This window comes from Lytechinus variegatus, chromosome 2, assembly GCF_018143015.1.
Source record: "Lytechinus variegatus isolate NC3 chromosome 2, Lvar_3.0, whole genome shotgun sequence".
Classification (NCBI taxonomy): Eukaryota; Metazoa; Echinodermata; class Echinoidea; order Temnopleuroida; family Toxopneustidae; genus Lytechinus; species Lytechinus variegatus.
This window is the reverse complement of record NC_054741.1, coordinates 37,156,322-37,179,451: the sequence shown is the minus strand read 5'-3', so window position 1 is coordinate 37,179,451 and position 23,130 is coordinate 37,156,322. Positions and strand designations below refer to the sequence as shown.

The window sequence follows — 23,130 nt, the reverse complement described above, 5'->3', positions numbered from 1 at the left end:
GGTTTTGTTATCTATTTTTGAGGGGCCCACATTGTACAAGCATTGCTTTTTAGTGGGTCCCTCCATTTCCATCTTAATTTAATTTCTATTGAAAAATAGTTAAAACCTCCAATGTGTTGCCCAAATCGTGTAAGTTTTTTCCACAACATATGTATTATTATTTTTGTTTCTTTGCATTGGATACAAATACTTATTTTTATATATATGGTATACAATTTGTTTTTGTTTGATGGAAGTGAAATAAATAAAATTGAAATTGAAAATTGAAATTGACAATGCAAATTAAGATCTCTATATGGTCATGAACAAAGTCGACGTTTGGTGTCGACGGAAAAGACCATTAGCATGGAGTGTATATAGTACTATGTGCGCCCATAATGTGGTTTGAGATTGATATCTCTTTTAAACTGCATATTATGTCAGTTTCTCTTATACTCCTCATTTTGTCGAATCACAGTTTATTGGTGCTTGCCTGGCTTCATTTTTTTTTATTATTATTATTGTTATTTGCATTTGTACTTATTTCTAATCATTCCAGTCTTGTAAATATGTAATTATGTTGATTTATCTCAATAAAACATAAAAGAAGACACTTTAAATTCATTATTTATCTTATATTTTTTTATTTTTTTCTTTTTGTAGGAGGGAAACTGGGGAAGGTCATTAGCTCTGCAGCAAAAATAGCAAACAAACTTGTCGCATCCGCCGGTCAAAAGAAGAGCGCCATCATAAGAGATTCAATTATTTCAAGTCGATGATCTTGTGACTTGCTCGCGCTGGCGGCAAGATGAAATTTCACTGGTTGCTACCCATATTAATGGTAAGTTAGATGCAGGGTTTACCTAGAGCAATTTGAACATTTAAGGTTTATAGATTTACCACGATTGATTCAAAATTTATGAACCTAGTGAAATGTTTCAAATCATCGCTATTAAATTTCTGTCGTGCCAACCAGCGGTGACGGTCCTCAGCGGAAAGCGAATTCATTACTCCCCGTAACTAAGCCGGGGCCCGATGCATGAAATGGTCTGCTCTACGTAAGATCGAGATATCGCTCAGTCAACTGTTTGAGAAAGCCGATTGAGGTCCGATTGCACGGAAGGGTCTTTGCAAGGACCGTCGTTGTTGTTGTTGGACCGTCTTTCGTGTCGCCCATTTTTTATGATGCGCCGTGTGAAACGCATTTCAAATCTGGAAACAAATTTTATTCGTCCGTTAAATTAGATCTAAACAAAATATTTGTTTATAAAAATGTGATATCTCATGAAATTTTATAAACTTTTTTGAGTTTGATTTAAATTCACAAGCCTACAAATTTTATTTGTTTATCATAAATTTCAGAAACACCTCGCTTACATATATTAGGCCTAGGGCATCATAAAAGATAGGCGACAATCGACATGAAAGATGGTCCTTTCATTTGAAAGGTCTTTATTTGAAAGACCCTTTCGTGCAATCAGCCCCTGAGCGATACGAAGAATGGTCCTCAGTAGAGGCGCACATCCAATATGGGAGACTCTTTCCAATAGGGGAGACAATCTCCCACATTCATTGGAGACTTGCTTTGTAAAAGGACAAAAGAAAAAACACCAACAAAAGCATGATTTTTTCCACCCAAAATTTTGTCTCACAGGTCAGAAGCCCATTTGTTTTGTGTGTGATTGACAACAAAAATCCTTACCAAAACAAAAGTAGACGGTGAATTTTTAAAGTAGACGGTGAAAAGGGGTAATTTTTCATGAGGAATCTGCTTATCACATTTTTATTTCCCGCCTAGGTAATCCTTTTTCAGCAAATGTAAACAAAGGAAATCGGTCTCCAACATTGGAGACTGTCTCTGAAATTGGATACCCAAATTCTTTACAAAAGTCTCTGATATTGGAGATAATCTCCCACATTGGAGACAGTCTCCAATATTGGCAGTGCGCCTCTACTGGTCCTTGGGCTTGGAAAGCGAAAGACACCTTCAGCTTCAGACATGTCCTACGTAGACATGATCTTTGCAGAATCCATGACACATGCTCCGGCGACAAATGCTCCCCAAAATGCGACATTTGCTCCGCGACATTTGCTCCTCGACATTTGCTCCGCCGACTGTTGCTCCGCCGACATTTGCTCCGCCGACAGTTGCTCCACATTTAGCGACAAATCTTCTTCCAGGCTGGTACGTACAGTCTGCCACTGGCGTATTATCGTACCTTGTGCTTGTCAAGTGTTGAGTGTACAGTGCAAGTAAAAAATTTCTACAATGGACTCTGTGCAGCTAAAAAAACAGACTGAAGCTTAACGAAGCTTGACACACTGCACCTCCAGCTTGAAAGGCTCCAATGAAGTGCAGTTGACAGCGACAGGTGGTAATGAATTCCACAGCCTGATAGCGTCTGGATAAAAAGATGTTTGGAGAAATCGTGTTCTTGCATAGGGAACCTGGAGTTTTTGTGGATTTCCCCGAGTGTGTGGGGCTGTTACCCAAACGACACATGCTCCGGAGATGATTGCTCCACCAATATTTGCTCCGCATGTAGGGACAAATGCCCAACGTTCTCGCTACCACGCGTCACGGTTGTCGGGCGCCGACAACCCTGAAAATTTTCAGGGGAAATCCGACAAGCGTGAACTTCCCCGACAACCGTGGCCGACAACTGTAAAACAGGCCTAGATCTACAAAAAAACTGAATATATTTAATAACACAATCTGCTTTTCAGATCCTAAAATAAACTTGACGATTATTTCGTCCAAGATTTCTTCCCGGGATTTCTTTGACTCAGTACGCTATACGATACGACCTCGACTCGAGGCCCAATCTCTTTTGTGGGAAGCGCGAAGATGTTTACCTCGCATTTGCGTATCGCATTGCTCACATTATTTACGTCTTTAAAATGGTAGTAAATACGCTCAAAAATAAAGTGAGTTGAGAGGAGTACCGTAGGTTACTGGGTTGGGCAATGTAATTATTAGATTATTACGAATTTCAGTTGATATTATCACTTATTTTGTCAAAAATAAAGTGTCAAAAATAATATCAAAATTCGATCGGATTTTAATTTCATCTCGTCCCAGCCTTTGCATTGCTACATCGGGGCTACATCGACTACATGAATTCATTGAATGCTTTTCTGAAGACACTCCCGTAGATCGAGCGAATTGAGAAAATTATTCAAACTCAAAGATCACGTTGATAATGACAAAGCCAAAGGAATGGATTGACATAATGTCCAACTCATTTACTTACAGCATAATGATTTATTCACATTTATATTCCGATTTTACTCCATAATTTCCAAAGTCTTGATCTCTACATCGATCTTTTGAAAGTGTTGATTAATTTCGCGACGGTGTGTCTACCAAGTTCTGTATCACCGCACTAGCGTTCGCAACGACCACATTCAGGAAACAAATCGCACATGGCATTAAAATCCTTGATCTGGGGATCCGAGTCTTCCAGAATTAGATGGGATCCAAAACTAATTCAGTTTGAATGTTTTTTTTTTCAGATATTCATTGAATCTGTTACAATTTTCATAAGAAATAATCTTTATTAATATCATTCACATTTGTTATCATTACAACTCATCTTATTAATGTGACTTATACGTATATACAGTGTATTTTCATTTGTATTGTTCTTTGTTGCTCATGGCCTGCCAATAATTGAATTAATGATATGAGCGCACCTGTCACGGTCCTGAGGAATGTTTTTAATCATCACAGTGAATGCTTTATGAATTTGTTGTACAATTGCTTAACAACTACGATTTGAAATAAAAATATTATTTGAAATTGATTTGTGTGAAGGAGAAAGAAAGAATAAAGGGGGCCGGGGTGGTCGTGGGCAATGTAGATGAAAATGATGGGATGTTTGTGACTTTGTGGGGGAGGGAATTGGCGAAAAGAAGTCAATGTTCGGAGCGAATGAAATTATTATTCATTTTTGGATCTACTGTGATTGATCATTGTGGCTGCATAATCTTTATGGCAATTGAAAAATCCACCTTCGGTCGGGAGGGGTACGTGATTCAATAGATCTCGATAGAAAAGTGGATTGACAATTCATTCACAGATATTCATTTTAAGTACGAATTGTGTGAACGTTTTAGAGGATATGTATTTCGTTGTTTACGCCCACAATGAGTTGCTTGTATAATTTGAATATCGTTGGATGAATTTTTTAATTTCACTGATGTTATTATTTCTGTCGGAATTGTGCTTTTATACAGTTAGCTTTACAACGTCGTTAGCCTAATTACTGCGAGTGGATGATATTCATGAAATGAGTTGGAATGTGAACGAGACGCCCCAAAGCCGATGGCACGTGATCTAATTAGTATTCATTATCTTGGGCTTGAGCCAATCATTGTGCTTGAACGGGTTTCCCGATTTCCCACCCTGGAAAGTGTGCCACGTGTGTGACCTTTTAACCTGTTGTTGTTTGAGTGCGAATCAGCTGACTTCGTGACCTCAAAAATTCTTCGTTGTTTACGTTGGATGAGTGCTATACAATTAAGAAAATCTTTTGATTTTTAATAAACTGTTAAAACGTGAATTTCTGTAAATTCAAAACTACACCTAAAGTGATATTGTGATGAAATTTATTGAATCATGTACCTCGATCTTCCCACTCATGATGCAAGAAAATATTTTTAAAATTTAAAATCACCAAAATATACATGTAAATGAAGATTATTCAGCCATCATCATCAGTAGAATTCTAAAAAAAAATATTCGCTTCGAAGATTGACTTCTTCACCAATCCCACACACACGATCTCAACATCCCCTTGTCATTGTCCACGCCACGACCCCTCCCAATTGCTCTCTCCCGTCGAAGTTCACAACCCCCCCCTCTCTCTCTTTCACATACGCTGTATTTGTAGGCCTACATAGTGTATTACCTAAAAATATTTTTCCTATTATCAATTAACCTATACTTTCAAAACATTATAAATCGCATTTAATAACAAAATCGTAATATTAAAGTTTTATGAATGACTAAAAAAATTTCTCACGCTCGTGATGAGCACATTCATTATTTTATAGGTATTAAAGTAATGAACAAACAGCAATAATTGACAATGATAAAAGAATCGTGATAAAAGATAAACATCATCAACAGAAGTCTTATGAGAGTTAGTTTCAGTGAGTATCTGAATAAACAAAACAAAAATTCATGCAAATTATATAAGTTAATTGGGGACCCCGTCTCATGAATACCGATGTCCATTATTTGGAAGCCTCGGAAGAAATCTTCCGAGGCTTCCAAATAAAGTCGGAACAATCTTTGGATTTCGTAAGGGCGTGACGCGGCGCAAGCTCAAAGGGCTACGCATGCGGTCCGTAGATGTAGTCGGTCATTGACATAATAAGCAACACGCATTCACAAAATTAATCGCACTTTTACAAGGATGTGGCGATCTAAACATTGAAATAATGGACTTAATTTATCGATGCCATCAATGTGAATAAATCAATGAACCGTAAGTATAAAATGAGATTGACATTTCCTTTCACCTTTTTAAGTTGTAATTGCCTTTCTGCTTCAATCGCAATTCGCGCAACTGTTTCGGCTGTGTGGCCGGAGAAGCATTAAACAGACATAAAATGTGGTGCATTTAGCAGCAATCTAAGCTCGTCGATAATGATATTTTCGATAGCTACCGCGCTTCGCGCGGGAGGGGGGACACCCCCCTCCCATACCCTCCCCCCGTGCGTGCTTCGCACGCACCGAGGCCGCTACGCGGCTTGCGTCGCTTTGCGCCGCCGACAACCGTCAGAGTGAACCTGGCGAGAACGTTGAATGCTCCGCCAATAATTGCTCCATTGACAGTTTCTCAGCATGTTGCTTTAAAAAAAACATAAGACCTAAATAAAATACCTGCAACAAATGCTCCTCGAATAACAATTGCTCTGCTCACGATTGCTCTACCGACAGTTACTAGGCCTAAAGGAAGACAAGACACTTGCTCTGACGAAAATATTTGTTACATACTTTTTTGTATTGTATTGTTTTGTTTTACCATTCAAGTTGTTGTACCACTTCTATCATAGGCGGAGCGAGGGGCGTGTATTAACAATTTCTGCTTGCGCTTCGCATTCGTAGAGTTTATCCAGTTGCATACACATCTTTTTATGATAAAATCGTCCAGAATGTTTAAATTTGAGGACAAAACACATAAAATAAAATAAAAATTGTTCGCGCTCGCAATTGCATTATTCAAATAAGGATTATGATATATATTTATGTTGATTTATAAGAATAAAGCTAAGAAGTGACTATCAGGACTACCCCTTCAAAGAAATGTTAAACAATGATAATTCCACATGTTCAGGGAGAAATAAAACTTTTTTTCACAGGAAAATGAGGAGAAAACTTGAATACTGTATATTTCTTATAATAAAATACAAAAGAAATAGTGAGTGATGTCATCAGTTCTCTCATTTGCATACCGACCTGGGGGGTGTTTCACAAAGATTTAAGTATGACTTAGAGTCGCACTTAAATGTCTAGTTGCGCGCAGTATAAAAGGCATGGCAGCATTGGTCAGATCATGCCAAGAGGACGTGCACTACTGCGTATTGATCAATAAGATTGCGCGTTGTATATCATGTACGCGTCAACATTTAAGTGCGACCTAAGTCATACATAAATCTTTGTGAAACACCCCCCAGGATGTGTATATAACTATTTTGTGAAATTAAGCGAAACTTAAAAATATAACTTTCTTATTTTACATCCGATTTTGATGAAATTTTCAGTGTTACGCTTGTTTGATTTTTCTCTTTTTATTCAAGTTAACTTTTTCTTGTGGTGGACATGTCTTTTAAGAGGAGAGTTGTTTTCACACTGCAGGTAATTGAAGGGAAAAAATAATAAAACAAATTTGAGTGAAAGTGACAGGAAACACCTTTCTAACAAGATTGTAAAACTTTATTAGTTTTCAATTCCATTAGAGGGGGTAGGAAAAAGTTAGAAGAATAAACAGTGAAAACAGACCAAAATAACATTAGAGCGAGAAGAAAGAGATAGGAGAAGAAGGGAGAGGTTGTAAAAGAAATAGGAACAGAAGTTACTAGGAATGCAGAGAGATAGAAAAAAATTAAAACAGGAGGAGAGAGGGACGGGGGAGAAGGTGGTTTTCAAGGAAAGAAAGGGAGAAATAATCGAGATAAAAGCGCTGATGGGAAATTTAATTTGAGCCAAACTATTTCTGTCCGCTGAGCAATTCAATTAGGAATGTTAAAGATATATAGAATGATAATGACCATACAGCTTTGGAGAAGAAGCGTTGTTAGTTTTACACAAAAAAAAATTATTTTTCGGTGGATGGCATTATCAGCGGAGCATTTGTCCCTACATGCGGAGCAAATTTCGGCGGAGCAACTGTCCCTACATGCGGAGCAAATATTGGCGGAGCAATTGTCACCGGAGCATGTGTCGTTCGGGTAGCATTTGTCGCCGGAGCATTTGTCGCTAAATGTGGAGCAATTGTCGGTGGAGCAACTGTCGGCGAAGTAACTGTCGGCGGAGCAATTGTCGGCGGAGCAACTGTCGGCGGGGCAACAGTCGGCGGAGCAACAGTCGGCGGAGCAAATATCGGCGGAGCAAATATCGGCGGAGCAAATGTCGGCGGAGCAAATGTCGAGAAAATGTCGCAGAGCAAATGTCGCATTTTGGGGAGCATTTGTCACTGGAGCAATCGTCGCCGGAGCATGTGTCGGGTTACCTCTTTGCACCCTACCCGCCACTGTCGGCATTTAGAGAAAATGCGTTTACGGCAAGCCACACTGAATATCACCTTTAAAGTTTAAACGTTAATGGTAATTGCTCTAGGTCTAGGTGGTGTAAATTCAGAAATATTCGCGGCAAGATCGGCGAGCGCGAAATTATGAGTATCTATTTTAATGCATGTTTTGAACCAGGATTAAATTGCATGTATCCAGTTGAAGGGTTGTAGAGGGCGACATTTTCGCATTTATGTATCGCAAAAAATGTTTTTCAATCATTTTTGTCTCACCTGCATAGCAGAGTGAGACTATAGGCGCCGCTTTTTCCGACGACGGCGGTGGCAGTGGTGGCATCAACACCAAATCTTAACCGAAGGTTAAGTTTTTGAAATGACAGCATAACTTATTAAGTAGGCCTATATGGACCTAGTTCATGAAACTTGGCCATAAGGTTAATCAAGTATCAACATCCTGCCTGAGTTTCAGATCACATGATCAAGGTCGTCAAAGGTCATTTAGGGTCAATGAACTGAGACCATGTTGGGGGAGTCAACATCTAAATCTTAACCTAAGGTTAAGTTTTTGAAATGCCATCATAACTTAGAAAATATATGGACCTAGTTCATGAAACTTGTACATAATGTTAATCAAGTATTACTGAACATCCTGCCTTAGTTTCAAGTCACATGACCAAGGTAAAAGGTCATTTAGGGTCAATGAACTTTGGCCAAGTTGGGAGTATCTGTTGAATTACCATCATAACTTTGACAGTTTATGGATCTTATTCATAAAATTCCATAAAACTTAGACATATGAGTAATCAAGTATCACTGAACATCCTGTGAGAGTTTCAGGTCACATGATGAAGGTCAAAGGTCATTTAAGGTCAATGAACTCTGGCCATGTTGGAGGTATTTGTTGAATTACCATAATTTAACTTTGAAAGTTTATTGGTCTAGTTCATAAAACTTGGACATAAGAGTAAGTATCACTGATTCACTGAACATCCTGTGCTAGTTTCAGGTCACGTGATTAAGGTCAAAGGTCAATGGTCTTTGGCCATGTTGGGGGTATTTGTTGAATAACCATCATAACTCTGACAGTGTATGGATCTAGTTTATTATATCTGAACATAAGAGTAATCAAGTATCACTGAACATCTCATGCGAGTTTCAGATCATATGACCAAAGTCAAAGGTCAATTAAGTTCATTAAACTTTGGCCATTATGGAGGTAATTATTAGATTGATGTCATAATTTTCAAAGTTTATAGAAATAGTTTATTAAATGTGGATATAGGGATAATCAAGTATTACTGACAAGTCTTAGGTCGCTTGATCAAGGTCATTTGTCATTTATTGTCAATGAATGTAGTATTGTATGATTGTATCATTGTATGAATGGGTTTTTTTTTGTGAATAATTATTTTATAGTTGTTTTCAAAGTCAGCACTGCTGCTATATTGAATCGTGTGATGCAGGTAAGAATACCAGAGTCACTCCACTTTTTTTTTTTTTTTTTGACAGTCGCAGATCGGTATTTGAATCGATTTTTGCGTGAAATAAAAGTTGCTTTTGTTATTTGATTGGTGAGTTTTTAGGCCTGTTTGAATGACACATCAGATATCTAGCCTTAGTTTTCAAGGAGACTTCTTGTCTATCGCCCAGGTGGGTCGATTGATCCCATGCACTTTGAATCACTGTAATCCCCCCAGTTTCTTCCCAGCACTTGGCCCCATACCAGGCCAGCAGTGCCTTCATTTTGCCTCCCCCTTTGTTTACCCGACAAACAGAAGTCACACTAAATGTCACAAAAGTTAATGGTTGGAAGAAAACAATGCTGAATTATGCTGCTGTAGAGCTCGAATCTGAGCAGAAGATACAATTTTTTGCCTGAATTGTTAATTAAAAATTAAAATCAGCCAGAAATGGGGAAGAAGGTAGTGTTTTTATTTTCAGTCATTGTGTGGAGTGTGCAGCGCGATTTCTAGAACCTTGCGGATATGTTTTAAAGCTGCCCAGCGCAAAAATGATATTGTTTACACTATATTTTGAGAAAGTGTTGGTTTCTATGGAAAGAAATATTCACAACCAAAAGAGTATTTTGTTTTCTGTTGCCAAATCACAGACCAAAAGCAATAGATATTCAAACTATGTAAATTTTATTAGCACCAAACTTTGTCTTCGAAGGAGGGAAAAAGTCACAAAAATCGTTTTTCAAATTTATTTTGAAATAGTCAACTTTAAACTTAATATTGAAAGTTTCTTCCAGCATGACAAGTCACAGATTTCAGCATTGATATTGTACTATTTGTAGTTATTGTAGTATGAATAAGGGACTGAATTAGGCATGGTTATCGGATAAATGTCGCAGTTTGCTTTTATTTTTGCATCATTATTAGATAATCCTTGTACAGCTTGTGAGATGTCAGGAGAATGGATGTTCTAGAAGCCGTTCAAGAGTGGCACAGTCAATTTTGGATAAGGTAAATAATTTTCAGATATCTTTTTTTAACCCCATAGAGGCACACAGCTTTCATGGTAACTTGGGAATCATACCTTGGAAATAGGCAAATTCCCTCTTAGCGTCTACCATATATATCAGCAAAAATCACTTTAAATAGAATAAGCGTTGTTGTGGAAGTGCATGGTCAATTTATTATCTTGACAAGAATTAAAGTTAAACTTGACCATCTTCTGAGATCAAAATTTGCCAAGGTTTGACTTGAAAGAGTTAATAAATTGAAAATGAAATTATCTTTAGCTCATCACATTGGCAGCAATCATTAATATTTCAGTCATTTTCATATACTTTAAAAAAAATATGGATATCGAACGAGTCAAAATGAGTGATGAAAGAATTCATTTACCGAAACATTGCCAATTAGCATTTAATTTTTTTTTTCAGTGTTGCTAATAATGATTAGCTCAAGTTTACAGTTTTTTATTGTAGATTGTAGACAAAAGCTAACTACAGACTTACTGGCCAGATACGATAGGAAATATGCTTTTGTAAATTGTAATGAGTTTTCGCTGCCTCTAGTCGGATATTATGAGCAGACACATTGTTAACTTTTACGGGGGAAAGCAAAAATAAATGTTCAAGGCAAGCTTTATTGAAGTATGAGTTGAAATTACTCAACACATAGCATCATAAATGGGTGTATTCCCTAAAACTAATCTTAACTTTTTATGATGAGGAGGGGTGTGGAAATTTGCAAAATGTTTTGATTTAAAATTGTCATATTCTAAGGTCTTTTCACATTTTGAAACTTACATACAATATTTTGCCCAATTTCAGGACATGATAAGGCTGTGAGATATATTTCAACATGTGGTCAATATCCACATTTTGTGATCAAATGAAATTTATTTCACAATTATCTATTTTTAACACAAATCACTTGTCAGTTTTCCCATGAAACTGGCAGCATCACAAGTCACCACCAAAGGCTACAGTGCACCTCCATGTGTATTCTTTTGTACTTCTTTAGAAATAAAAATCTACATGAATTATTATGCATTTCGTTGTCACTACATCCTTTTTACCTCCATGATGTAATACCACTTTGTGATGGAAAAAGTTCAAACCTTAATTATGTAGACACCCTTTTTTTTGGCAGCTGGTTAATAGAAAGCTAGTTCGTAGATGCAGTCTGAGCATGTGTAGGTAATGATCGTTTGTTGACTGACCTAGCAGCACTCGTGCAAACTGGATTCCACACACCAAGCCTCATTGATTTGATTACAAAAAGAGACTAGAATAGCTTGTTTCTAGGTGGTCATAGTTTTCAAGTGTGTGTGTCGGGGGGGGGGGGGCACTTCCATTGACTAGTGGATACCATGCGCGACCCTGGGTTCTCGAAAAGCACCCTAAACAAGTATTTTCCATATTCTGAAACTGCACCTGCTAACAAGTATTGGCGTGTGAAACCCTACCCTTAACAAGTATTGGGAACAAACCAATACCCTTGGCAAGTATTCCCTGAATTGAACACCTACAGTGTAAACAAGTACAGCAATATTTTGTTATATGGGTCAGTCCATATAAAATCAACCAATTTTCAGACAATTTGTCACCTGACCCCCTCCAATTTCTTTAAACTCGCACCAAATGTTCCCCCAAGTGTCTGACGGAAAATTCCGAAATATTGATACCCTTGGCATGTATTCCCTGAATTGAACCCCTAAACAAGTACAGCAATATTTTGTATTTTTGTACATCACAGACATTGGGTTGAGTACGGCCCCACCTCCCACATCTCGTGCAAATTGGACTCTAAACACGTAGTGTGACTAGGGGCATCCTTTATAAAACACTGAATAATCTTTATATTTATGTCCTCACAAATTTGTCCCTAAACATGTAGCTTTCCTAGCGAAATAGATACCCTTTTTTCATCATTTTAATGTTTTTGACACCCTTATATAACGTAACATGCCCTATCTTGAAAAAGACATCCTCTTTATGTGTGTTTTTGGTCGTACATGGTATCCACTCGTCAATGTAAGTGCCCCCCCCCCGGGCATTTATAAATTGGAATGGGTACTTAAGCATTCAATTGTTCACTCATGGTGCAATTTATAGTATTCAGGTGGAGGCATTCTATTTTCAAAAGGGAATTTAAAGCGATTCGTGCAACACTTCATACTTTGTGGATGCTCATTAAAGTGTTCAAGAAGACTTCCATGTTATGAAACGTCTGTATGCAATTGATGTTTGAGGTCGTTTGAGTTAGGCTAAATTACAAACTGGTCTAAACTGCATAGTAGCACTTAGGGAATCAGTTTGATTCACTACCTTCTGTGGAAGGTTAGAGATTGATCATGGGCTAGTTTCTACATATGATTGCATTGTACGATCCTTCATATAAATCTGCCTCACCCTCACGATCAATCGTCAAGCTTCATGTTAGGGTTCGCTGCTCTGATTTTGAATCTGTTTGTTCAGTCTTTTCTAGCCATCATGCAGAAAGAAGGACTAAGTCCTGACACAGAATGTCTACTGATGCCCGAGAGGAACATGTACTGGGACAATGAAAGACACAAGTGGTCGGAGCTTGCAAACAATTGGAACTGTCTCTACTGCGGAAAATCCTTCTACAATGAGCACCATATCGACAATCATTATGATAATCGGCATAGCAACACAGTATTGAGGGTAAGAAGAGTCATTTAAAGCATGGGTTATTGAACAGTTCAGTTTGGTTGTTGTTTTTCTGGTAATTATTAATGGGGGGGGGCTTCAATTGCATTGTATATTCACTGACATAGCAACACATTTGAGTCATGGCATAACCCGTTGGTCAGTCTTTTCTCAATAGATGGGACGTATTCCCAGCTAAGACTGATGAAACTATAGGTTAATGCACTGTGCACTGCATGAGCAAGAATTTTCCAGCTTACTAACTACATGTATTGCTTTATTAAAACAGAACAATAGATTCAGTGAACCGGATCTGTTATCTGTTTTGATAGTGTAATTTAGTGAGTCACAGAAACCTGACTGGTAGTGTAGGAAGAGGTTTTTAATGTGATCTTAAACCTGAAGTTGCTATATTCTAGTCTAAAAATCAATAATCAATCGCAATAATCAATGCAAATTGATTTGCTACAGCTAAACTGTTGTCACTTGTTAAATTGCAACACAAAATTGCATTCAATTGCAAATACTTTTTTGCAATATCCCTCTTTTGTGAAACGTGTACATGTAGCTTTGAACAAAATAAAGATTTAGGCCTTTGTAGTGTTGATAAAGTAAATTTGATTGCTTCTATTTCTCTAGGGACCTGAAGCAGTTTGTCTCGCCGATCATTGTGATTACCTGCGTTGCGACATCATATCTAGTGCTAAAAAGACATCTTTTTGGGAAGAAGCTCTCTGCAAACAAAAGGATCTCCTTGCTCTAAAAAAGAAATGTCAGGTGAGTCTATTTTGTAAAAGTATATTGAAGCAATTCTCTTGTACAGATCAATTGACATATCAGCTGAACTTTCACACCGTTTCACAAATGTACAAGATATAAGTATATTTAAATATGTACTTATCCAAAATTCTGCCACCTTTTTGTGGATAACGGGTTGATTCCTCTTGAAAGCAAAGATTGCGTTTTAATTCTTGAAATGTTTAAGAGGTTATATTGTCAATTACTGTATCAACAATGTAAAAATGGTTAATCATAACAATACCAAAGATATTTTTTTACTCGGTAAGCAAGAAATTTTACAATGTAAAGCTTATGTTTTTATATTGTTAAAATGTAAAAAAGATACAATTAGCAATAAGGTACAATCTGGAGAGGAATTTTCAGTGTTATGTTGCAATCTCTCTATAAGTTTAAATTGCTTAGTAGAAGGATTCCAAGTCAGTGAGTCATTCATATTCTGTTTAAAAAACTCACTTTTCCACATTTTGTTGTTGATATGCTTCTGAATTTCTAAGGCAAGTCTAATTTTATTCCTATTTTGGACATGTGTATCTCGTTAGCCATTCATGACCGCAATGGATGCCATTACACTGTATAAGGGACGTCAGGCAAAACGATAAAAACCAACAATAAAATATGATACGGGGCATGATATTAGTGATAAGGGGGTCCTACTTATCTTGTGTGGTCCTCTAATAAAATTGCAATCAATTATAATTCCTTGCTACTTCCTCATAGTTGGTTGTGCTAAGTTAAGGATCCTCATTTGGATGCTTTCAGTATATGCAGACATGCAAATTCTCACACATTAGGCATGAGACTCCTGCGTTAGGGACTCGTCCCCTCTTACTTCTTTCTCATGCCTGTACCATAGCCTATCATATACATTGTACTCACTGTTTGGTGGTCTCACGCCGAGTCGCAGTGTACTTAAAATCTAATGCATAGCTGGGTCCCGTCTTACAAAGAGTTACGATTGATCCAATCAACCTCAATTTTATGGAAATCCATCAATGTCATATTTTCTACAAGAAATTTGAATCATGTCCTTTGTAAACAAAGAGAAGCACACTGAATTTTTGTCTCGCCTGCGTAGCGGAGCGAGACATAGGTATCACTATTTCCGGTGTCGTCGGCGGCATCGTCAACAATTGTGTTGTACACCCAATAACTTTCTACAGCTTCGAGGTGGGATCACCAAATTCATACCAGAGGTCCATCTCCTGAAAGCACAGGTCAAGTTCGAATATGAGTTGAATTTGAATAAGGTCAAAGGTCAATGAACTTTTCATGACTGGCACTGTGCTGTGTTGTACACCCAATAACTTTCTATAGCTTCGAGATGGGATCGCCAAATTCATACCAGAGGTCCATCTCCTGAAGGCACAGGTCAAGTTCGAATATGAGTCGAATTTGAATAAGGTTAAAGGTCAAAGGTCAATGAACTTTCCATGACTGGCACTGTGCTGTGTTGTACACCCAATAACTTTCTACAGCTTCGAGGTGGGATCACCAAATTCATACCAGAGGTCCATCTCCTGAAGGCACAGGTCAAGTTCGAATATGAGTCGAATTTGAATGAGGTCAAAGGTCAATGAACTTTCCATGACTGGCACTGTGCTGTGTTGTACACCCAATAACTTTCTACAGCTTCGAGGTAGGATTGCCAAATTCATACAAGAGGTCCATCTTTTGAAGGTGCAGGTCAAATTCGAATGTGAGTTGAATTTGATTAAGGTCAAAGGTCAATGAACTTTCCATGACAATAAGTTTGCCATAACACCTTAATAATTAATTCAATTTTACTATTTCACTCACATTATTATGAATTACATTCTTTTTCACTAACATTCATTTCCTTACTTCCATGGAAATCATTATAGTTTCATAGTATTAACAGCATTCTTAGTGTTATCTCATTTCCTAGGGATAAAGTAGGCCTATAGCATTATTGCATATGTAAACTGTCAGAACCACAATTCACCCCCTAAACTGCTGACAGCCTCGGAAGTCATATAGCATAGTTTTGACATACATTCTCTTCATGACTGCAATATGCAGGCGAGACAATGCTTGGCGTTTGCCTTGTTAATGAAACAATGAATGTATGAATATACATCATAATTAGAAAATATTTTGAATATTCGTACATAATAGATGTTGACATTGCTGGCTTTCCATAGTTGTGGTTGATTGGATCAATAGCATCTCTTTGTAAGACGGGGCTCTGGTCATTGAATTTTCAATCTCTGTACATACTTTAGGGTTGTACTTTTCTCTTTTCCCATCACTGCAGAATATAATGAAGGCGTGTGTCCCAACTCACATTTCAGATGCAGAGAAGAAGAGTATACTAGGTTTGTTTTCTAGCAATTTTCTTTTAACAAAAAGTGCCCGCACCTGAATGAAAGACACTTAAGTTGCTGTGATATGAAACTCTCACTGGAATATAACTTTTCATTGGAAGAGCCAATCAAGAAGCAAACTTTACTGCTGTCATGGTTGTTGACATTTCATTAATATACGTATCGACAATGCTTGAATGTTTTGATTTCACGTATGCAATGCTGGTGGCTGATAATGATTTTGATATTAAGATATATTTACATGGTTCAGCAAATTGAGTTGAAATTGAAAATGGAATGCAGAATTATGGTTTTCGTGGAAATTTAAATTCATTTTATGTTTCAGTCATCAGATAGCCTTTTGTGATTTGTTACTTTTATTTATTTATCACAGAAAAACTGGATAATGCTGTGTGCTCATTTCTGACTTGTGAAAATTACTGGGAGAATCCATACAAAGAGGTAAACAATATTAAGATGATTATTTCCAGAGGTAGAACGTGAAATGGCTGTATTTATCATGCATTATGATATAGCTCTTGTTATGTACTTCTTGTTGCATTTTAGCAAATAAATGAAATGTAACCCTTTGAACCCGATAGGCCGGTATTGCCGATGTTTCACAAAGAGTTAGTTTTGATGAATGGGGTGTAGCAAGAAACTTGCAATTGATTGCAAGTCAATTTCAGGTCCCAATATCAATTAAAAGTCATGTTTCATTGCAAGCTTGCAATTGATTGATGGTCTGCTTCTTGCATCAACAAATATTGTTTTGCTTTGAACAGTTAAAATTGATATATCATTAATATAAATTTGCATCCGAAAAATTTGCACCCGTTGGAGTCGCACTTAAATTTCCATTTGCATGCGGTAGAAATTAAAAGGCATCACTGCATGCCATTGGTCATATCTTGCTAAGAGAACGCACTCTATTACAAAACAATAAGATTACGTGTTACATTCCGTGTGCACGTCGGCACTTAAGCATGACTCTTAAGTCATACTTAACAATTTGGGAAACACCCCACCCTCTCCCCCTGATTACGCAAACCATAACTTGTGAGTGTTTTCTGTAAGTCAATCAGATTTCTATGGTCCCTAATCGAGTAGACTGAGGTAAAGTTGCCTGAATATTATTATAAATTACAGATGGGTGACTGAATACAATTTAATAATTTGTTACTGTTATTTATTTGTGTCAGTGAGTTACTGTTTTCATATGATTTCCAAAATTGAAATATCCCCTTTTTGATAGTTACGTCCAAATGGCATGTATATGTACAGAAAGACCTTTAGCCTACTTTTTGGCAACAATTTTCACTGTGTTATTCTTAATCATAAATTTGTTATCAAATTGATAACCGATCTACATGTTTATATTATCTGAAAATGAATAAAGAATATCCCTTTATCATAACTTTGTATAGGTGGCACCTACAAGAACTGCAGCCTACTTCATTGCAGCAATCTTCACTGTGTTTGGTTTCATCATGTACTATTGCTTGGCGTGCTCTCACCTTTTGTAAGTGAAAGTCATTATTTGAAAGACTTTTTCTTCCCTTTGTAAGAAAAATTGTTGAGTATTTCTTTGGAAAATGTAAAATGATAAAAATCAACTTCTCAGTTTGAATGCACCATAAGATATATAGATTACCATGCATGCTGAATTTTTTCATGTAAAAGACTTTTGTATATTTTACATATTGTAGCCTTTTATTACAAATGTCACCAGTGTTGAAATTCAAGGTCTAATATCAATTTATGAAATCATTTCTATTCTAGCTAACAAAGAAGTTCAATCTCAAAAATGCTGATTCATTCTCTGCTAATAAATACTTTTAAAAATCTCATACGTAAAAATATGAAGAGAATAAAAATCATTGTTAAAGTAGTAATATAAAAAAAATGTAGGTGAATGAAAAATCATTTACTGTGACTGACTGTGGTGACTTTACTTTGGTTTTCGATGTAAGATCTGTGTATCATTTTGATCCAATTAAAATTTTTTGTTTAATTTGATTACAGCTCTGACGAGAAGTTCCTTGGAGATAGTGATGGTTTAATACGAGAGAGGTCTAAAGTACCAGACAGTCGTCGCTATGTCAGTTACCCGGCTGAAGGTCAGTCAATACGAAACAGGCAAGGCATGATTGGAGACAGGTGACAACAGTGTTTGCATTTAAGCTGTAACTAGATGTATTGGTGCGTTAACAAAAGAATTCAGGCTTGATATTAAACAATCTTCATGAAATAAGGTCTGAGTTTGGGATTTTAATGCATGAGCTCATTTATGAGCTCATGCATGAGTACATGAGCATCAACCTCTAAACAACAGAACATTTATTAATGTCAGGATGTTGGAATTATTTTGTTTTAAATGGCTCTCAATTGAATTGTACTATTTATCATTGATAACCAGCCTCTTGATGTAAGGTCTTGGATTTAGATTTTCATTTGTTTGCCTTTAGTTTATGAGCTTCGACTTCCAGACATCAGAAGAGTTGGAGAATCCTTTGTTGATCACCGAACAGATCCATCTGGACCATGTTTCGACGAGCATGTAATCAATCTCCAAATGTGAGAATTTTTTAAAGAATTGGTCTCAGCCAGTCAAGTTTACTGTTTGAGTTTACTATGTCAGTAGCTCATAACAATACATCTTGTTATTTACCATTAATAACAAACTTCATGAAATATGGCCTGAGTTAGGCATTTTAATTCCTGGGCCTTCCTTAGAAATAAAAGTTCATAAATAGCTCACCTTCAAGATTGCTCTTTAATGTATGCACGACAAGTTATTTTTCACTTTTCTATGAAATATCGTAATGAAATCATGAAACCGAAATGGCACTTGGGAGATTTTTTTATTGCAACAAAAGAACAGATGTAAAGAAATAGAAATAGTGTGTATTTTGCTGTACATGTGGCAAGCTAGAATCAGATGATGTGGTTAATGATATATTTGACAAGCACTTTATAGAGATGTAACTTTTCTTAGTATCACTTGAACCTTCTCTTTTCACCATCATCAGAGCTACTTTCAACAGAAAATAATTATAAGATCACCATATTTACACATCTTTTTGTCAAATTGCCCCACAGAGGCTGCACACATGCACCTCCAACAAGCAATCATTTTGATGTTGTTTTTTTTGTTTTGTAATAATATTTATTAATCATTCAGTTCAAAATCAAAGTGTGTATGATACATTGTAAAATATAACAATTCAATATTAACAAAACACTGTTCACAAAAAATCAAATAATTATCAATTTTTATAATACAAATAATCGTACAAAATGTCATGTTTAACATATTCATATTCAGTAACCAAAAAAATCCATTTATAACCAATATAAATTCACGAAATCATACAATAATTATGCAGAAAATTTATTGTTCAACATTGATTACACTGAATGAAATTAATTTGTTTGATGCTTGGCTTGGATGGTCCTGCAAGATTGCTTGCCAATGCCAACCTGTACAGCATCTCTCAGGAAGATGAGTTCCTCGATTTCATGTTATCTGCTTCCTGAAATTGCGATGACTGTATCCCATACAAGGACTCCACCACTTACACCTCTGCCCTTTGACATTACATATACTCTTCTAATTTTGATGTTTGATACTTGGCTTGAGTGGTCCTGTGAGATTGCTTGCCAATGCCAACCTGTACAGCATCTCTCGGGAAGATGAGTTCCTCGATTTCATGTTATCTGCTTCCTGAAATTGCGATGACTGTATCCCATACAGGGACTCCTCCACTTACACCTCCGCCCTTTGACATTACATATACTCTTCTAATTTTGATGCTTGGCTTGGGTGGTCCTGCGAGATTGCTTGCCAATGCCAACCTGTACAGCATCTCTCGGGAAGATTAGTTCCTCGATTTCATGTTATCTGCTTCCTGAAATTGCGATGACTGTATCCCATACAGGGACTCCTCCACTTACACCTCCGCCCTTTGACATTACATATACTCTTCTAATTTTGATGTTTGATGCTTGGCTTGGGTGGTCCTGCGAGATTGCTTGCCAATGCCAACCTGTACAGCATCTCTCGGGAAGATGAGTTCCTCGATTTCATGTTATCTGCTTCCTGAAATTGCGATGACTGTATCCCATACAGGGACTCCACCACTTACACTTCCGCCCTTTGACATTACATATACTCTTCTAATTATGAATTGCAAGAAAATAAAGATAGAAAATAATTGTTTCTCTAAGCTTATAATTCTATATCAGAAAGTTCCTTCTTTGCAAAGCAGATATTGTCATGCCTTGAATAATTTCATCATTGTCCTTTAGCCAACTCTAGCGTCCATTCCACATTTTGTTTCATAAGTGGTTTTTATGTCTTTCTTTTTTTTTTTTGAGGCTTTTCATATCACATATTACATATTTTGTAATCTTCTGAAAAAAAAGTAAAGTAGTCAGAAAAGTCACTTTCTTGTCTGCTTCAAATGGCACATGAAGCAATGTAATAAACTCGATAGGTTTAGAGTATGATACCACATCACATGCCCTCTCTTTCTTCAGAATCGGTAGCTTGTTTTCTTTTTGAGGTATGTTGAGCTTCCCATCTTGCAAGCCTTGGACTGCCATTTGGTGGTTAGCTGGGTCAATACCACATCCCTTCCGAAACTCAAAAGTATTTACATTTGCTGAATTAAGAGATAAAAGGACAGAACATCATTTTTTAAAGGACCCATTCATGATGAAACAAATAGCCGGAAGACTATTAAAACATGCTCTTAAAAAGCCTAAGCCAGAAGACTTAGGAAAAAAAATATTCTGAAATGACAGACTGAAAGTTACTGCACAAATCAAGGCATCTGTCCTTTCACGAATGAAGATGAATAGCCTAGAATTCTAATTTAAGAATGATTTAACTCGTCAAAGCAATGATGTTGCCACCTTTGGTCTCCGCATCTGAGAATCCCTCCACAGTTGGTGCTGGAAGAGCTTCTAAAACTAGTTCATGGCGATCATGAAACTTGGGCCGGGGTCCACCTCCCAATGAAGATAAATTACATATAAACTTTGATCAGTATGTTAAGCATAATCCAAGGTATAATAATGATAAGAAGAAGAAATATAAGAATAATAATAATCATCTTGTTGGGGGTATCCAAGCATTTAAAGATATATTATTACCCCACATATTGGATACAATCAGTACCATGAAGTAGGCCCGTTTCGGGTACACGCACGGTCAAGTCAGTGCACGTGTACTAAATTCCATCACCGTGTACACGGTAGCATCTGCATAAACAAGCTCACAGCCTCACATTAAATCTTAGTTCTCAGACACTGCACATGTTTTAATTACTAATATGTCAACATATTTCAATTAATCCAGAGTGAGTTCACTTCCAAAATCGCCAATTTAATCCACATTCTTTCTGGAGACTCACGTTTTTGTACCACGAAATCGGCACGAAATGGGTCTGCTCCGGTCTCAAAAGCGTTGCTCAATCACACTCAGAGTCAATTTGAGAATCACCAATTGTGATAGCGATCATCGCTACAACTTACGTGTTATACGCTCGCACACAAGCCTACAAACAAACGCTCTTCAAATTGGCAACATAATAATGAAAATTAATCGATAACTTCAGTTACACTTATTCTGCAGCGATCTGTGCATGCATGTACGGTACAGTATACAAAATGCGCATCCACCGAGCGTCGGCGATAGCTAGGGCCCTGCACTGATTTTCTTTTGCATTCTTTATTAATTTAATGCGCTGCTAAGCCGAGTAAACTTTTAATTTGCACCAATTTTTGTGGATTGATACTTCAAACTTCTCAGGTAAGCTTTAAAACCGTGACTTAGGCTATATAGACCCCTTTTTATGACATATTTTTTTATTATTGATGCGGGTCCGTGTCGACATGAAAACAGAACTCGCTCTCACAGTGTTTACAACGTGTACACGACCGAAAAACACGCCGTGTACACGACCGAAAAACACGCCGTGTACACGTGCATAAAAAATGGACTTTCAAAACGGGCCTACCATGAAGGCATCTACTCCCTAGGGAGTGAGGTGCTTGAAGTATTCAAACCACCATCAAAACAATATTACATATGCATTGCATGACAACAAGTACAACAAATCTTAATATCCACTGGTACCACTTTTAATTTATAAGCCATATCTAATTACTTTCTAATTGATAAGAAGAGATTTTAACCTGTCATAGACCTCTGGTCTCGATATTTTTTTGACACGGGACACCATCTTCTGCCAATGAATTCTTGGAAGCACTTGCTCGAAATGAGTGGCTTTTTTTACATTCCCATGTTTACTTCAAGCAAAATGATCAATTTCATTACCATGAGGTTCCTGGTCTTTGTATGACTCCCACTGTTGGCAAAATTATTCCTTACTGTCTTGATGAGGTGAGGTGGATCTGAAATGAAGTACTTCTTCTGAGTCTTGTCAAAGGGATTCTAAGTGTAATGCCCATTTTCACTCTTCTGCACATCTAGAATTTCCTGTTTGTACTTGCACCATCAGAAGTAACTGCTCGAACACGAAGTCCATTCTTCTCAAGCAATTTGATGCCTCCCCAAACACAAGGATACAATTCATCACACGACATGCTTTCACAAGGAAAGTAAGCAAATGGGGCCTTCATGTTCGATAGCAATGCGCGGACCATCAACACAAAAACATGGCTTGCAAGTTTTGTTTTCTCTCCGTTCAGAGTGTTCTCAAAGTGTTTCAGTTCATTGTTCACATCATCAAGGTCTTGAAAACCAACTAGCCTTCCACCTGAACTGAAGATGAGCCCTGTCTTAATTTTCATTTCGTCCATTAGTAGGCAAACATTGTGCTTACATTCCGGCTGATTGCTTAAATCTTGTTCATCGTTTGAGAAGTTCTTCATTTATACCTTGGGATGAGTCTGTAAAGTGTGTGTAGTTTCGCAGAGTATTTTAATGGGGCAAGTTAAAAAATCCAGATCGAATTAGATTATAAGCAGATGAAGATTTTTAATGAAGGGCTATCAAAGCAAAGACAGAGAAGGGCGGGATGTCATCACATTCTAGTAGGGTGTGAAAAAGCTGATTTTTTTTTGCTGTTCGAACAGGATTCTTTGGGTAGAATCCTCTGGGAGTGAA

General features: G+C 37.1%; 1 protein-coding gene across 1 annotated transcript; it reads left to right on the top strand.

Annotated features, from left to right (window-relative positions):
* The first annotated feature begins 753 nt into the window (after positions 1-753).
* LOC121408008 lies at positions 754-19,207 on the top strand. The gene is made up of 8 exons (XM_041599308.1): positions 754-820; positions 10,124-10,207; positions 12,673-12,882; positions 13,507-13,644; positions 15,944-16,004; positions 16,387-16,454; positions 17,420-17,514; positions 18,018-19,207. The coding sequence occupies exons 1-8, from the start codon at positions 788-790 to the stop codon at positions 18,154-18,156; spliced, it is 828 nt and encodes a 275-aa protein (XP_041455242.1). The 5' UTR covers positions 754-787; the 3' UTR covers positions 18,157-19,207.
* The last annotated feature ends 3,923 nt before the right edge of the window (positions 19,208-23,130 follow it).

Bases quoted from the DNA above. Each gene is read 5' to 3' on its own strand.
- LOC121408008 (XM_041599308.1), top strand. From the start codon at position 788: ATGAAATTTCACTGGTTGCTACCCATATTAATG. The intron at 821-10,123 runs GTAAGTTAGATG...CATCATTATTAG, and splicing joins GGTTGCTACCCATATTAATG to ATAATCCTTGTACAGCTTGT. The intron at 10,208-12,672 runs GTAAATAATTTT...CTGTTTGTTCAG, and splicing joins CACAGTCAATTTTGGATAAG to TCTTTTCTAGCCATCATGCA.